This window comes from Lepisosteus platostomus, chromosome 9, assembly GCF_059453375.1.
Source record: "Lepisosteus platostomus isolate fLepPlt1 chromosome 9, fLepPlt1.hap1, whole genome shotgun sequence".
Lineage (NCBI taxonomy): Eukaryota > Metazoa > Chordata > Actinopteri > Semionotiformes > Lepisosteidae > Lepisosteus > Lepisosteus platostomus.
In genome coordinates this window covers 44,790,183-44,808,461 of record NC_142619.1, presented here as the reverse complement: position 1 = coordinate 44,808,461, position 18,279 = coordinate 44,790,183, and the positions used below count along the sequence as shown (strand labels likewise).

The 18,279-nt window shown below is 34.5% G+C and overlaps 1 protein-coding gene across 2 annotated transcripts in view; it reads right to left on the bottom strand.

Annotated features, from left to right (window-relative positions):
• Positions 1-1,888: 1,888 nt before the first annotated feature.
• prkar2b (protein kinase, cAMP-dependent, regulatory, type II, beta) overlaps positions 1,889-18,279 on the bottom strand; it is a 32,515-nt gene continuing 16,124 nt past the window's right edge. For both annotated transcript variants that reach the window (XM_088645185.1, XM_088645184.1), the window contains 7 exons: positions 12,286-12,392; positions 11,511-11,664; positions 10,685-10,786; positions 10,507-10,581; positions 6,726-6,794; positions 6,437-6,575; positions 1,889-5,664 (listed from right to left, as the gene is read on the bottom strand). In XM_088645185.1, coding sequence (XP_088501311.1) covers positions 5,531-5,664; positions 6,437-6,575; positions 6,726-6,794; positions 10,507-10,581; positions 10,685-10,786; positions 11,511-11,664; positions 12,286-12,392 — 780 coding nt within the window. In that variant the 3' untranslated portion in view covers positions 1,889-5,530. The remainder of the gene's footprint in view (positions 5,665-6,436; positions 6,576-6,725; positions 6,795-10,506; positions 10,582-10,684; positions 10,787-11,510; positions 11,665-12,285; positions 12,393-18,279) is intronic.

Sequence of the window (18,279 nt, the reverse complement as noted above, 5' to 3'; positions counted from 1 at the left end):
CGAGGCCGTTAGGCCGCAGTACTAAAATTTTCCCAATTACAGTACTAAATTGTTTCCAAGTGGTCACAGCTGCAGAGGTTCTTGATACAAAGGAGTAAGTTAAACCATCAAACACTAAGACTGAAGACTTACCTACTGTACTGACTGCAGCGAAGCAAATTAGAACCAACGTCAACGGTTCCTTGTGGTATTACAATAACGCCTCATGAGCTAAGGTTTTACATTGTACAAGCGTGCAAAATACAAAGTATGATGTAGATCTGTATTCTCTTAAACGTGTTTGTATCTTAGCTGTGTATTTTTGCAGTGGTTAATTATAACACTGGTGAATTGTTACCAGTCTCAATGATATTGCAGATTTGCATTATATGAAGAGATACTGGTCTGTACACATGTAAGGTTTCGTCATCACCAAAATTCTCTGTAATCATTTTTACTGTTGAAAATAAACCTTGAGAGTTTCAATGCTGTTCCTTCTTTCATTAGGAAACACAGTTGCTTACTCAAGTTAAACAACCTTAGACTTCGGTTCTTCTTCTTCTTCTTCTTCTTCTTCTTCTTGTTCTTCTTCTTCTTCTTCTTCTTCGTCACAGCCTTAGTCCCAGACTGTCCTGGGGTCAGCTGCTTTGGTTACTCTTCTCCACTTGTCTCTGTCGAGCACATCTTCCTCACTCACTTCACATACCTCCATATCTTTTCTCACACAATCAATCCATCTCTTTCTAGGCCTGCCTCTTCTTCTGTTACCTTCCACCTCAAATTCCATTACCCTCTTTGTTACTTCCTCAACGTCCCTCCTCATGATATGTCCATACCACCGTAACCTCGCCTCTCGCATCTTCTCAACCACATCCACCACCCTACATCGTCTACAGATTTCTTCATTTCTGATCTTATCCTTTATTGAAATCTGTAGATTCCATCTCAACATCCCCATTTCAGTTCTTCTCATCAAGTTCTCTTCCCTCTTTCCAACTGCCAAGCATTCAGCTCCATATAGTAGTACAGGTCTAATCACAGTCTTGTACATTTTGCACTTTAACTTTCTAGGAATTTTCCTGTCACAGATTATTCCAGTTATTTCTCTCCACTTGTTCCATCCAGCTTTCACTCTTTGTTTTACTGCCTCCAGTATTTCTCCTCCCTTTACCAGTTTTGATCCAATCCTTTATAATAAAAGATTACAGACAGTCCCCAAAACATGATCGCTAAACTCTTTTAGATTTATTTGTTAAAAACTGTCACTTTCGACTTTCTATAATAATGTTATTTGAATTTTTTTACAGAAATGTGCATATTCTCCTTATTGCATGTATCTCCATTAAACGCAGTACACAGAATATTGCTTTTACCCGATGTTCCAAGGAGAAGTCATATATCAGTCCTAGTGTTGTCACTGTCAATGACTTCTTCAGTGGGACCAATTTAAGATAGGAAATGTGATGCTAAATTGTATTACAGTCTCAGTTTTTGTTTTTTTAGAATATTTATAAACACAGGCATATACATAAAAATAATCAGTAATCCCAGAAATTGTTATTTTCCATTTACAAATGGCAAATTTCAATCCATCATAAAATAATGGCTTAAAAATGAAGGGCAGGAGTGAGCCAATTTGAAATCTCTTGTGGAGCTTGTAAACAACTCACAAACTCAAAATGTATTACATTTTGCTCAGTTAATACTAGGCTTCCACCATTCATCTCCAAATTTAAAAACCTTGCCATTGTACACTTTCTAAAATGCACACAGCAAAGCTGAGACAGAACACAAGTTGCTGTTGATGTGACAGTAGAGAAAGAAAAATTACAAAAGCTTGTATTAGCAAATGACCATTACACCAAAAGTACTTTGTGCTCCCCATAATAACATTAGGACAAGAAACAGATTTTTTATACAAAACTGTAATTTATTGTAATGAAAATTCAAATATAACCAACAATATAATACTGAAAATATTCTGGCATTGAAAGTCTGCAGCTTTACGAACTGTGTTACATTAAAAGAACTGCACTGTCAACACTAAGCTAATGCAAAAAGAAAGAAAAAGTTATTACTGAATTCCATACAGATACATGGATGCACAATTTTGTTAAACATTTAAGTTGGTGAGTGTTTCACACACTGAAGTTTAAAAAATATGCAATTTAAATACATAGCATGAAACAAGAAAAATACTGATGCGCACAACAATAGAGAGTATATATACTTTTAAGAGAGTTGGTCAAATATCAGTTTCATAGTGAATCAAAAAGTAGTGCAGTACCTTCCAGAAGCAAAATGTAAGATGTTGGTACCAAATCAGAGGTGTATGATATTCAAAATATCACAATACCCACAAATATTTTTTTTCTCCTTTACCGTTTCATGTTGATATTCACCTGTAAAATCTATTAAGAACCAGGATTTGTGCTCTGAAGGAGCAGTTTTAAAATTAACTGTCCTGAAAATTATGTTCTAGTATATCTGAATAAATTTAGAATGTGTAATGGAAAAAAAAAGTTAATTGTTGCGAAGACATGCTGTACACTGACAGTCTATAAAAAACAGATCATGTTATTATTGGAACCAACGGCATTTTTAAAATTCATATGCATTTGTACATATTATTGGGAAATAGTTATGGAATAAGAAAAGACTGGATCTGAAATACAAATAAGCCTTTCCAAATCGCTACTTTGAACAGCATCATGGTACACAGTACATTATGTTGATTTAGTAAAATGAGAATGGCTGCCACACAAGCAAAATACCCACATAATGACTAGAAATATATGGACTAGGTAGTGTAGTGATATATTGTAGTGTGGTGAAAGCACTATGACTTTTTTTGGGCCCTTGGGAGGAAATATACAAAAATAGTCTTTGGTCATGGAGGCCACTCCCAAGCAACAGATTCCAGTCCAACTTTATTTTTCAACAAAGCTGTCTGCAAGACACAATGTATTGAGATTTTGTATTACCGATAAGAGAAGCAGTCAAGGCAGATAGCCCAAACTTACATAGCCAATGTTATGTACATTTACTCAGGGTATTTTTCTCCTCATGACAGAAGACAATCCAGTACATATTTTACTCTAGATTAATTCTGTTGTAAGGGTGTTATCACTTTTGAAACATAGAAATATACATTAGTGTAAAGCGTTGTGCATGTGTAGTGGCTGAAAACCTTTGCTCACATACTTGAAGGAAAGGCTGGAATAAAAAACAGAATTCAATTTGTCAGTTATAGACAATTTCTGGAGGTTTGTGCTTTCTGCCTTGACCATTTCTCCCATCAACAGCAGTAGTACTGTAGTCCTTGATAGTGTATTGCATAAAGTCACCACCTACTGTATGTAGTCCCTATTTCGATCCATAACTTTCAGAGTGCACGCATGACAGCAAGTCCCAGTGTATTACCACTATAACTGTATTATAATGCATGTAAGTTTTGAGCAAGATAAGATTCTATGTCATTATTTAAATTTAATATTTCATATTATATTTATTTTTTGCTTTCAGTATTTCCAATGCTGCATGCTTATATTATAATACATACACTGTATATCAGTTGTTCGCCATTGGAATTTGTCAACTCTATAAATTCTGACATTAAAGTACAGTATAAAGTATAACTTCTAGCAGCCTAAAACATAACGGGAAATTCAAAATGTATTACTTGCGAAACTGGTCTTAATGAGATTAATCTGGATTTGAAGTTTTAAGTATAAAGACATTATATTAATTACCAGTTTTTCTTTCATGCTGCCCTTTTATGCATCTGAAAAACACAATTATTATGCACTAGATTGAGAATGATATATATATTTCAAATGAAGACTTTGAAGCAAATTAAGTACTTTTTATCAGGCTGTTGACCATTCTGCACTTAACTATTTACCATAATCTGCATTTACTTGTTACTATTTAAAATTTAATGGATTATGTACTGTGTTTTTAGATAAAAAATACATATTTATTTATTTTTATATTAACCAAATTAATAATTCTATACATATTTGAGCTCTGGAAAAATACATCAGTGAGTTTTCCTTTCTTCACTTAGAAATGTAGGTATTTTTGACTTGAGACACTGTGATCGTTTTTTGTTTTACTTCTACAATAGGTAATACAGTACTTTAAGAGCACATATAAATTATCTGCCAGGTGTGATCCTAAACTGAGAAGTGATTTTAATTTCCATTAAAATGTCTGGTTTAATTTTCTTACAAGAAACTCTGATAATGTTTCTTTTTCCGTTCTGTTTTATTTATATTAAATATACCCACTTAAAAACTTTAGAAATATGATACAGCAATGACGTGATAACAATTCAAACAAGTATGTTTAATATTAGGTAGATGAATACAGGAATGCTGTTGGTTAAAGATTATTTTCTAAGGTATTGAAGAGGGTGGAAACAAAACCTATAGTGTCCATGGAAAAGGCCCAACTAAAAAACTAAAATTGAAAGAACAACATAACATCAGATTTCCAATATCTTTTAAACAGTCCCAGCTGACTTCTCTTTACTTTTACTGTTGACTGTTGATTCTTTACTGTTGACTGTAAAACCAGTAGCATGTTAAGAGTAGTAAATTGCTGTTATCTTTTAAAAAGATCCTAACAGGTTATTTGCTTTCAATTTTTAGATGGGACCTATATATTAATTATATCAAGGTTTATAATTGAGCAAAACCTATCAAATTTAAATTAAATTAAAACATATTTTGAATTCATTAATTTTCTAAAACAACAATACAGCAATCATAAAAGCTACTATAAACCTGAATGTTTAAAATTAACATTAACCACATGTATCACTTTAACTGCAGTACCATTCATCATTTTCTGTTAATTAAGTTGTTCATTTTCTTCAAAATGAATTAAAAATTATAAAAAAAACATACATCAAAAGACTTTGTTTAAAATAGCACATAAATAACTGGAGAATGCAAGAGTCATAAAATGCCAGCAACAGTGAACTAGATTTGATTTTTTTCCCTAAAAAATCAGTTTTTATATAACCTACTCTTTAAGCCTATATTTCTGTGACTAGATAGAATGTAAGTAAAACATTTCTCTAGTTTACCGTTTACCAAACAGTCATTACATGTGCACTTAACTTGAATGCCAATTTAAAATGAATTAATTGTGGGTAACTGAAAGAATGAAGCAATGAAAATAGGTGAATTTTCAGGAAAGCAAAAATGAAATCAATTAATAACAATTAAAGACTCAGACTGCAATGTTAAGATACAATCAAATACGTATAATAAAAGCAAATGATACTGTAGATCTGGAATAAAGGATAAGAGGCTTAAGACCCAGAAAAAAGGCATTCCCTCATAAGTCCTGGAAGTATAACAACATGTTTTTCAAAATAACATCTAGATTGCCATTGTTTAGTGTTTCGCATTTCTTAGAGTAAAATAATAAAAAATAGAAGTCAGTGAAATGCTTGGCATCTACACAAAGTTGACAGTTTTCTTGAACCAGCTTTGTTTTTCATCCCATAAGATGCACGTTAGTTCTTTTTGCTTCGTTTTCATGCGCTAGGATCAGCAATGTCCATATTACTTCCAAACATGGCAACAAGCTGCTCTTCATAGTTTGCGATGTTCCTTTTCATAATTTCCATACAGGGACCCAACAATCTTTCAAATGCCTGGACATCCATAACTGTTCAAAACAACAAAAAAAGTTTCAAGTTCTCCACCAACGCCCCACAAAAACTTCACATAATGCAAAGAAAGTTATTAGCACTGAGTTACACATAAGCAAACATGAGAGCAATGTACCTTCAATCAATAAACATGTAATAAACCATAAGTAAACGGCAATTACTACTAGGTCAATGATGTTGTAATAATGCTCTATTACTTATGGGTGGAATTTGCAATACGTTACCTGAAGTGTTTAAGATTTTAAGAAATATATTTTTTGTTATAAGGCAGTAATTCAATTTGCATTCTTCACATTTTGTGATTGAATGTGTAGGAAGTTGTCTATTTTTTCCGAATCGCCCATTGTTTATTTTTTCTTCTAAACCCACTCAAATTAGAATCACAAATTGTGGCTTTGCGTGTAGGCTTACAACAAAGGGAGCACGATGAAGTGCAGACTGGCTCCTACATCCTGCCCACCTGTTGAGCTAGAAGATCGATGGATGTTCAGGAGGTTCAGTGCTAACTGGAGGAAGGATGCATTCCTCACTGACTTTACTGCAAACCTGCAGACACCCACAAAATCACAAGGGGCTGTTACTTCCCCAGGATCCGAGAGATCCCTAGCCAAGTGATTCCAACCCTAGCCCCAAGGCGCACAATTCCAATTGGGCAATCCTATCACAATCTATGAGCACATGAGCACCAGACTCGTTTTATGTAACCAGTGGGGTGGGTGTAAATTAATAAAAATGTTTTTAAGCAAAAATATAAAGAGATATAAATACCTAAACATTTGACATTTCCTACAGCATATGCTGAAGCAGCTCGTGGCTTGTTTGTTACCAGAGCCAGTTCTCCAAAGTACTGTCCTCTGCTGCACCGTGCTATTTCCACTTCTCCACTTTCATCCACACCTGTTTTAGACTTGAAATAACAAAAAAAATGTAACCTGACAGAACCTGCATCAGAAAATACCACTGATTATTTCAAATTAGGAAAGATAATGTTACAACTTTCGAATTGTGTAATGTTTTGGACACGCTTTATATCAATGACAGTATCATTAAAATGTACCTTGCTCCTTCTCATTGTTATTCTTACTTCACCAGATTCCACTATGTAAAAACAATCAGCTGAATCTCCCTGTAAAATAGAAAACATGTCATAGCCAGACTAAAACATTAAATGTAAAATATATTGGACACATTTAATCAGGGCATTTATGTAATAAAATTGTTACGGGGCCAAGCAATATAACAAAATGAGGAGCATTATACACATTATACACGAGGCCTGAGCATCAGTCATACCACAAGATGGCGGATTTTATGTTTCCAATTAAAAATACAGCAAAGCCCCAATATCTGCAAGTTCTACATTCTCAATTTCACAATTAGCATAACATTTTTAGTGACCACTTTTTCTGCATCCCCAAACCAAAATCAACTATTTGCGGAATGCCTAGTAGGAAAGTTAATGCAGGCACCCACTTGCATATCTTCATGCCGGAGATCTTTAGAGTAAAGGCATATCTTGGTTAACAAAGAGTAAACAAGGTTATGTAGCATGGCATGATTGCTTGATCTTTAGTTATTCAGTTCCCTTCAGGAAAGCATTAGATGTGCACTGTGTGCAGACCTTTGAGCAGAGTAATGTCTGTATGAGTGTAGTACATTCTAATCTCACACACTTCCACTTGCCTACAGTGCCTGTATAAGTCTCGCACCAGGACTTCCCTTCATGCACCTCTCTGGCGCCTCCTCATCAGCATCCTTGCAGCAAACTCTCTTATCTTACACCTTGCAATAGTGAAGAAGATTTTGGCAGCCTATCCAGTCTCAGATAGGCTGTCATTTCCTTAGCTAGTCGAGTCACCCCAAATACATCATATATATTCCTCTCTCTCTCATACCCATTAGGATCAAGCCGAAGTACTGACGTAAAAGTAGTGTTAAATAACACAAACATGTGGTCCCCCTAAGTTATCACCGTCTCAGTTCTCATGTACCTCATGAAAAAGGATAAAAAAGGAATTAGAAGAAAGGAACTGGCAAACAGCAGGAGCAGGAGAGTGAGTTGCTGAGTGGGAAGGGAGTGGCTACTGCTGCCTCTCCATCCACACCTCCACCTCACCCAACAGCAGATAAAACTCACTCTTATGTCCAGCAAATGACGTCTCTATTTTTGCAGCTTGTGCAATGCTGTACACTTAAATTACTTTTTTGTCTGTAATTACCGCCCCCTAATAATCTTTATTACAGCACAGTTGTGCTGAATTTACAATACAAATTAAAAATGTGAGAAATATAGAAAATGCACTTTGGTAATAATGAAAAAACAATCTCTAATTCAGAGTAAGCTATAATATAACAATGATTCATTTTTTTGCAAAAGCAATATTATCGGGAAAAAAAGGGGTTTTAGTTGGAAGTATTCATTTTCATGAAAAATGCTTATTCCCTACAAATAAAAAAATTCTATTAGTAATAATTAACAGTTATAACAAAAATATCACTACTGAAATGCTCATTTCACAAGCCACAGAACTACACCCCATTTTTCTTTGTAAAGAAACACTGTTAAGTTAAAAGACAGTAAGCTACAATTGCATCAAAGCTTAGGATACAGTTGCCGTTTTCCCCCTCAAGTACGTCAAAAGGACTTAGTCCATACCAACAAAAACTAAGTCAAAAATTTGCCCAACATTAGTGTTCTAGTACTTTATGTTATCTTTTTGATATATACCTTAACAAAAAAAGAAACGCACTGCTCATCACAGCTGACCTGCAACATAGAGCTGAAGAAGCACTGGTGACCTTATTGGCATACAACGAGGCAAACATGAGTTTGGACTTTTCTGTGTCTGCCTTAACCAGGACTGCTTATTGATCTGAAGTATTTGAATGTGGAGATGTGAATGTTAGTCTTCAGATGGTTCCTCAAGTACAAAAAAAATCTAAGGTACACAGCCATGTGGTAGCCTAAGGCCCTGATTACACAAGGTATCCTGCTAGCCATCATTATCACTTGTAGCAAAAGCCCACACAGACTGCTCATCATAACACCTCTTGAAACCCACTGTTAATGCTCTTATAATCACGTGTCAACTCAATCAACAGAAATGACACCAATCCTATTCCAAGAGACAATATCCAGTCAGCACACTGAGAAGCATCATAAGGTTATGAGCACTGGTAAATTGAATGGTTAAAAACACCTGTTGCCAATCAATTAAATGCTGGCAGTGAATAATAAAAGTAAAAATCAATGCATTATTACCCTTTAATATGATGATGTTTATGATGATGTTTACCTTTTAAAAATTGTATATTTTTATTGCCTATTATTAATCATGACTTGCTAATATAATGATAAAAAGTAGAAATGGTGAGATGCTATTTCTCCAATGCATCATGATTTATATTTTCAGATGACGTAATTCTCAAAATATGAGTAGATATTGATAAGCTTAACAGCAATTTGTATTGACTGTGAGTTGTCAGTTTTCACATGTCATAAATGGTGAAATGTCCTGCAATAACATTAGAGACAACAGATTATATATTATATGATTTATGTTGCCAGCAGACTGACATTGTGTAAAAGGAAGGACTAGTATTCACATTTCTCATTCCCTGTGGGTACAGGTCTATCCTAACTGCGCAACTCCTTTGCTTGTTGTCAGACCCATATACAGCTTTGGATGAAGCTGAAACCCCATTCAGCTGAGCCTTCTGATTGGTTCCACCAGAACAGGTGCTCATCCAAACACTGCTGATCTGTACGATCATGGGTTCTAGCATGGGTCACATCACTAACTCGTTGTGACTGGGATTCTCCAAGTGGCAGCACACAATTGGCTGAGCACTGTCGTGGATAGGGTGGGATTAGTTGGCAAGAGCTCATAGCAGCTACTGTGGCCTCCTGGGCTCTTGCTGACAGGCAGTGAAGGACATGTCTGTCCTTCTACCAACAGTGAACCTGGCTGTGTTGCTTGTGATGTATTAAAAGATTAATATCTTAAAGCTGGGTAGGTTAGAGAAATCTGTTTAAACGTCCTTATTACATTCTGCTTCTTATCAAAGGGTTCATAGCTATGAGCCACGATGTGACAATCACAAAATTGTCTAAAACAAGTCACGTGTATATCACAGCTAATAATTGGCAAATTCTATATTTTTAAGAAAAGTGTCTCATTTTAGCACTTAAAGACATTATAGAGCATCTTGTCTCATACCATTCCTGTTATTACCAGCTGTAGTCTAAGCAATCGAAAAATTTACTGAAAGCTTCTGAACGTTGCTAAGTATTATGATTTATATCAAATACAAAGCAACATATCAACTGACATCCACAAGAGTTTGAAAGAATGTGTGACAGTCTCATTTTCGAAATAACCTTTCACAATCTTTCACATGATTTACACTCAGCAGCACCTTTAAACCGGCACTTCTGTATCATTTCATGCAGTCCTGACTTTGGATGACAATCTAAACCTTAGTTACGCAGTCTCCCATAAAGTCTGAGTGTTTAAATGCAGATATCCTAGAGATATGTACCTATGGTTTTGCAATCATCACAAAGAATGAAAGAGTGTAAGTGTACTTACTGTAAATATAGGAATGTATACACTGCATAAAAATTAATAAAGCTTGTAACTGATAGTAAACATCACTACAATTGTGAAATGTAACATTCTGTATGAACAATATATAAAAATGCACAAAGTAAGGTGTTTATAATAATTAAAATGAGGAAATCAAACATAAATAATACATGGCAAAACAAGAGTACTGATTAAAATGTTCACATAATACATAAAACAAGAATATAAATAAATAACACATGTATCAACCTGAGCAATGATCTGTTCTCCATCTTTGTACACTTTAGATCCTATTACGTCCACAACTTTCATTCTTTCTGAGGGCTGAATGGGGAAAAAAAGAAGACAATTAACTCCAGCATGACAGCAACACAAAACTTTCAGCGGACTTCTGAAAAAAGAATTAAGAAAGGAAACAAGTACTAACTTCAAGTGATGTCAGCAATGGAAGTGTCTCAATGAATGACTCGTACATTTTCCTCTTTTTGGCATTGTTTTTCACAATGATTCTCCGGAACATTATTCTGTCCTGCAATATTTTATTAAATTTAAGTTAAAAAAAAAGATTTTACAATAATCATGTTGGTATTTTGAAGCAAATATACTCCGTATTTTTTTAATTAATTCAAATATTAAAATCCATAATTAGCAACTGTATTTCTAGCCAAATTTAAATATGATCACTCATTTTGGGCAAATTTGTGAAAATTCACTTGATCCCTCCAAATTTCCCAAGTGCATGTTTCACAAACCTCTAAATATTTATTGTGTTTTGGATGGTAACTTGTATAGAGAATGCCATACTCATATAAATATAAAGATTAGTCTCATGTTCAAACACAAAGAGAATCATCAGAATGATTTACCAAGAAATCTGCTCTCCCCAATATTTCCATCACAAAATAATGTAATAATTAATCACAAAAATGGCAGATAACAGCCTATATGATACATCAAACAAAACCTCAGCACATTTTTATTTGAAGGTTGTGTACATTTGTAATGCAGACATTTTGCAGAGCACAAAACATGGGGATTTTTACAAAAATACACTTGTCAATCATTCCAAGTATGTCCACTAGAGGGATCTCTATTCAAATGTAAATACATTTCTCCTTACATACGGTTTTGTTCTTGGACTGCTAAGTGCCCCTTAAACATAAAGCATCAAAACTAATCAATATTTCAAGGTTTCGGAAATATTTTACGGTTATGCTTGGTTGTATTTAATAATCAAAACAAGAACAACTTACCAAACCCCATAAAGCACCAGGTGAGGTAGCAATGATTGTAGCTGCTCTTGGGGTATTGTACATTAAGGCCAGCTCACCAAAACTCCCACGATTATCATAAGAACCGACACAACGATTGATGCCATCTACTTTTACATAGATGTCATATGTTCCTCTGTAAAAAAATAATGAAAAACATACTTTGGTCAACTGTATTTCATATGTCAGTAATGCTTATCAGTTTAAAAAAGTAAACAAAAAAAACAGATGATTATAAAAAGGTCAGTTTATTTCAGTTGTATTGCTCATAAATGGTTAAAACATAAGTATATAAATATTAAGCGAATTTGATACAATTATGACAGCTGCTTAAAATCCACGACAAACCAATGTAGATTACTAATAACAATAAAATTCTGAGTATCCATAATAAAATTAAACCACGGCCATGGTTTCATGACACAATCATGTCTTTGATTGTGTAAACTAACGATAGATATTACTAATAATCTAATGATCTCCAAAGCAAATGGTCATTTGGCATTTCAAAATTAGACAGATTAAGTATTTCCACTAAATGTAATTTCTTCCTCATGTTAGTAGGCTTTAAGGAGAGCATTATTCTATGGTGATTGCACTAGATGGCAAGACTCGGACAACAACAAAAAACAATATTGATGCTGTCACTGAGACTTCTTAAACTATATGGTCAAAACACTAAATCCCTTTGCACCCACTAAACTTTTTTTCCGGGAAATATGCTGCACTGTTAATAAAAAATATACTAGAGTCCTACCTGTCAATGACATAGAAATTATCTCCATCATCATCCTGATCAATTACATGTTCACCAGTTTCCACAATCTTCTCAAACATGGCATCCAATACCTGAGACATCTGCTCCTAATGAGGAAGAACAATAAAAACATCATAAATATATATCTATATAATGGAAATGGAGAAAAGTGAATTAAGAAATGATGTAATTACGTTACAGCTTTAGGTGACTGGGAAGTGTCTCTTAAGAGTTTAGATAAAGTTTGAGCAAAAACAATTGTAAAGATTACCTTGCTATACATAGGTTATTAAGTCATGGGTTAATGATGGCCAGAAGCACCATATAAGAGCACAGTAAGAACAGAGAGAAGAAGAAGAGGATAAGAATATAGAGTTGGAACGTGAAGATTGCAGCAGGCGAGAGCCCCTATTTCATGATCAGCCAAACAAAATCTGACCGGAGCTACATTCTAAACCTTGCTAGAGAGAGGTTGCTCTTCGGTGTTTTTAGGCAACTTGGGTTTCCTGGGTAAAAGATACCTCAATTAGAGTCGTCTTTCCTGCTCAGGGTGCATTTTTAGAATAGGGAGGTAGGCTCCCATTTATTTTATGGTATCTGGGGTGCAGAGAGAGATGTCATTTGCATTTATTTAGAAAGGCAGCTTATGTCTTATTTGGCATTAAGAGTTTAATACTTAATAAAAGTCTGGGGGTTTTCTGGGTGATCAGGACGTTAGACCTCTGATACGCCTAGTTTGTACATTCTGTAAATGTAGTAACTTGTGTGTTGTATAGTTCATTGTTTGTAATGCAGTGTTTGTATTGCAATCATTAAGATTTGTATAACCAAGTGTGCTTGGATTACTACTTTTTTCACCAATGCTGTGCCAGAGAACAAAGAATTCATGTGCCTCTAATAATAGCAACTGCTCGGGTTTATTCTGATGAATTCACTTACAAGTAGGGGCTTATGAATATTCATTTTACATATTGACTTAACCGCTCTGTCAATTCCTGTTTTTCACCACTATTAGAGAACCTGCTGTACAGGATAATGTGTGCAAAAGTTTATATTAACATAAAATTGATTTGCTTGGAAAGCACATTTAGTATATGTCACATAATTAGCAAAACAGGCATCTTATCTGAATTGTCTATGTTAAGGTCAGCAAAAGTTTCTGTTTAAGCTGTTCTGTATATAAGGCTCACAAAAAGCCACTGTGTGTCACTTAATAATACAATAATAATTAATGTGTAATAATGTTGGTGTTATCTCATTAGACACAAGGTCTCCCTTTATAGGCAGTGAGCGCAATCTACCAAATGAGACAATACTGATATATTATTGTTTCCATTCTAACAGTGTTTTTTTCATAGAATAATGACAACATTAATTAAAAATATCAATAATGAACGATTTTTGTGATCAATTTATTTGATTGATTTTTGGGTTGACGGGTTTACAACATAGCAGAATAATAAAATTAAACATTTACTTCCATGTTCCTCTACCCCAACCTCAAAAACCCTCAAAAGTTCCATCAATGAGTGCTCTGTCAGAAAGATCATAACATCACTCTATAATATAGAGAGAATACTGAGAGAAACCAGTCTCATTGTTCTGTCCCTTACAATCAGTATGGCAATCAAATGAAAACGGAATGAAAGGGAAATTATATGGAAAAGGGAACTCTATTAGCATTCACTGTCAAACAAAGACATAGACAAACAAAGATCCATTAAGTTAAACCAAATATGTGATCACAGATCGTAAAATTAGTTGTAGTCTTCGGTAATATCTGCCAAAGTGAGAACTTTCAGACAAAACCATAAAAAACAAGCTACAGGAACACTAATTTTAGTGTTCTTCCACCAATCTCCATACTGTTTTCAGATAGGAAACAATAGGTACAAGTCCAAGAGTAAATGTAGTAACCTGTAAGGGATATTTTCTTCTAGAAAAAAACGACATCAACATTGAACCAAACCATGACTGAACATGGTACAGGGGACCAAAAATATACTTTAAATAAAGTTCAGTAATGATAATCCACCCAAGAATTTCTCATATTACATTGTATGGGATTTGATATACCTGTGATATACCACTTGCATACAATTTCTAAATTTCTACAATTTAGTCCAGTACAGAGGATCTCCATACAGAAAGAATGACAGAGAGTACTTTACATTCATATTTGTTATCAAATACAGAAGCTGCATTTTCTCCATTTAAGTTAGTTAGCACAGTGTTAAATAATGCTTTTTGTAAAGTAACTGATATCTTGTAGAAAAAAAAAACTGTTTTGCTGATGGGTGATAAATTTCCACAACACTGACTAGCCCAAGGTCTTATTAAATCTGTGCAGGGCAACAGATGCGGCATTGTGTTAGGAATCCCGCTGTGCACACAATCAATCACAAACTAGGTTAAATAGCATTCATATTGGTGCCAATAATTAGTCAGTAAATTAGTACAAAATTAATTGATCAGTAAACTAAACCAACTGAAGTTAAAATTTATAAGGACATTGACTGAGACATAACCTATTTTTTTTTATTGGCTAAACCTATTTTAAAATGTAATCTGCACCTTTTCGTTGCTCCCAATAACCAAAACAGAGACCAGACGTTACAGAGCCTTTTCCTATTGTAAGCAATGAGCAAGAAGCAACACAATAATATTTTAGACCCTTGCAGTTTTCACATTTTAACAAAGCCTACAGCTATGACATTTTAAAGGAGCGATTAATATGTATTGTATACACAACCTACTAACACATTCAAAGCAAAAAACAAAAAGAAATAAGTAAACAATTAATATGAAGAGAAATGCAAAAGTCATGATTGCACAAGTGTTTAAATTGAGGTGCACACAACTGCCTAAACAAGTCACACAATTAGTTGAGAGGCCTCTGCGTGCAATAACAGTGGATCACATGATTTCAAGATTTAATACACCTATCTGTATGATCCCTCAGTCACATAGTGAATTTCAAGCAGAGTCAACCAAGAAGACTAAAGGGCTTTAAAAAACTCAGGGATAAAGCTGTAAAAAGACAAAGATCAGAAAAAGGGTATAAAATATTTGAAAGACACTTAATATCTCATTGAGCATGGTGAAGTCAACAATATTCCAATCACTCCACAAAGTTGGCCTGCATGACAAAGAATTTGCAACAAAGCATTTATGTGATACTGCAAACATGTGGCAAAAGTGCTTGTGGTCAGACAATACAAAATTGGAACTTTTTTCCAATTTTCCAAAAGTCAAAAGTGTTATATCTGACGCAAATGTGCAAAAGTGACATATACTGCACCATTCAGTTCACACCATCCCTACTGTCAAGCACAGTGGTGGCAGCATTATGTTAAACAGTAGTTCTGCTTCTCATCAGCAGGGACTGGGAAGCTTGTCAAGACTGATGAGAACATAGATGGAGCAAATTACTGACACATTTTAATGGAAAACTTGCTTCATACCTAAAACTTCAACAATAAATCATCTTTCAGTAGGACAATGATGCAAAGCTCATGGCCAAATCTACACTGGAGTGGCTTATGAATAAGAAATGTCCTTAAATTCCCCAAATTAAAGTAATGAATTAATCCTATTGAGAATATGTGGAAATAAAGAAAACTTCAGTCATAACAGATCCCCATGAAATATACAAAAAAATAAAATTAAAATGCTAACTGTGATACGGGAAAACAGATAACGAATGTAAGAGATTACACAGGTACAGCACTTGTTCCTGAGGAGATACTAAAGATTGTTGTAAAATTGTAAACATTAAGAAACCTGTACAGTTATGGCCCTCAGCAGTTCTGTTCAATATGTTGCCACCCAAAACACTATCCCATAAGGCACAGCCTTCCTCAGTGAATCAAAACAACGTGCTGAAATCTACTGGAAAGGGACAGCATACATTAAAAGGGACAGTAAAATAGTAAAATACATCTTATTTTTCATCTTGTTTTAACCACAAAACACCTAATGGAACTTTTAATCTTACCCACAACTAAACATTAGATTACACAGATATATCAAATTAAGATTACTGAATGCATATTTCCCTTGTGTGACAGTTGCACAGCAATTTACTTTTCTTCAAGTACAAGGTTGTCATATATCCAACCCTCCTGGCAGGTCATGTTTCCCAGACCAGGAAGTTAAGACTTCCTTGGGGGACCCTAAATGAGAGTTTTCACCCCCATGTGACTGTGAGCACTCCAGGGTTGACCAAAAAAATTCTCCAGTTCCTGCTGGCATAATCCTCTGACAGAGGAGAACGCCTTGCGTTTTGCCACTGTTGTCTGAGAACAATCCATAAAGAAACATAGGGATGACCACCCATTTCTTTTGGCTAAAGTTTCCAAGTGCCCCATAAAATGTTCTATCAAATTATATAGGGAAGAAGCTTCAAAATCAGCATGCAATGTTTGTCAATGCACTAGAAGCGATCCTATAAAAGTAGTGAGATGTGTCAATTTCAATAACAGATGACCAGGAAGGAAAGAATGTAGGGATCCAGTGAGGGAGCATTTTAATTATAAATAGTGGTTACAGTAATATCGTCAAGCCCCTCAATGTTGGCCAGCCAGCTGGGACAATGCAGAAATTACAATATGTTTACAATATGTTAATAGGCTAATAGTAATTAGGATAGTAGCTTAATCCACTAGAGGTTGTCTAGGCTTCTATTGTGTGTAAATTCACACATAGTATTGAATTTCTAATTTCTAAACACAATCTTCTATTGTGCGTAATAGGTTTTCACATGGTGCGTTATTGATTAATTACAGAATTGGGAGAGGGCTGAGTCACATTCTCACATGGGTTTATTTTAGGCTAAATTAGGAATAAAGGGATTCACAAGGATATCTGATGATGGGATGGTAAGACAGGTCTTGGTTTCTATAGTTTTGAAGACTGTGGCTCCTTGCACAGTATTTTTTCCAGTTTTTGTTCCATGTGTTCAGGCCTTAGAAGCCACTTGCTATGAGGTAGGCCTGTCACAATGTGATACAATTACATAATATGGAAGCATTTTCATTGTACATCAATACAATGAAAACACATGTAGCAACATTGTGATTGTCTGGTGCAAGCATATATCATTACAATAAATGTGTAAAAATTATTCTTCTAAATTAAATGAATATTTCTGTGGGAAAAGCATAATTATGAGGCTGACGTTTACACTTACGTACTATACAATGGTCTTCATTTTTTACATCTTGTTCTTTCAATGTATAATTATATGAAGACATAACCACTTTGGTTACCCAATTATATTACCTTCATGCTCACTATTAGTAAACATCTTACTATTTATTATTTAAAAGTTATTCTATAAATCAACACGAAACAAGCTGCATGTAACAAAATTCAGTTCTCATTCTTGCTCCTAGTAAATCATGGGTCAAAACATCAACTTTATCTTAGGAATGAGATTTTCCAACCCTATTTATAATCATTATATTATACAAGTAGCAGAACATTCACTACAACAAAAGTCTTGTTGCAGTAAGTTATGAAACATATTCACGACTAAGATAATGCCACACTATGCAATATAAATGCAGTGGAAACACTCATGGTTCCCACCAGCCAAAAGGTTCTGCACTCAGATATCATTTTATGAGACCCATTTTGAGAGATTCTAAGGGAGTAATAATGACTGCATCCCCCATAAAAATATTACAGGAGTCTATAGAGACATGGCTAGAAAGACAAGTTCTATTTTGGTGGCACTGCCAGTATAAAGAAGTGGGCCAAGTGTATTGAAGTGAAACAGATTATACAGAACAGTGATATGGTGACTTTGCACCTCGAAACATTTTAAATACCTTGTTCTTATAGGCTACTGATCAACACAGCAATGGATTTTAAATGCCACTAAGGGTTAAATTACATTTGGAAAGAAAGGATGATTTTTATTAAGAAGATATAAAGTATGCTGTCAGAAAAAAAAATATCTTTATTATTATATAGTACAATAGCCTATTC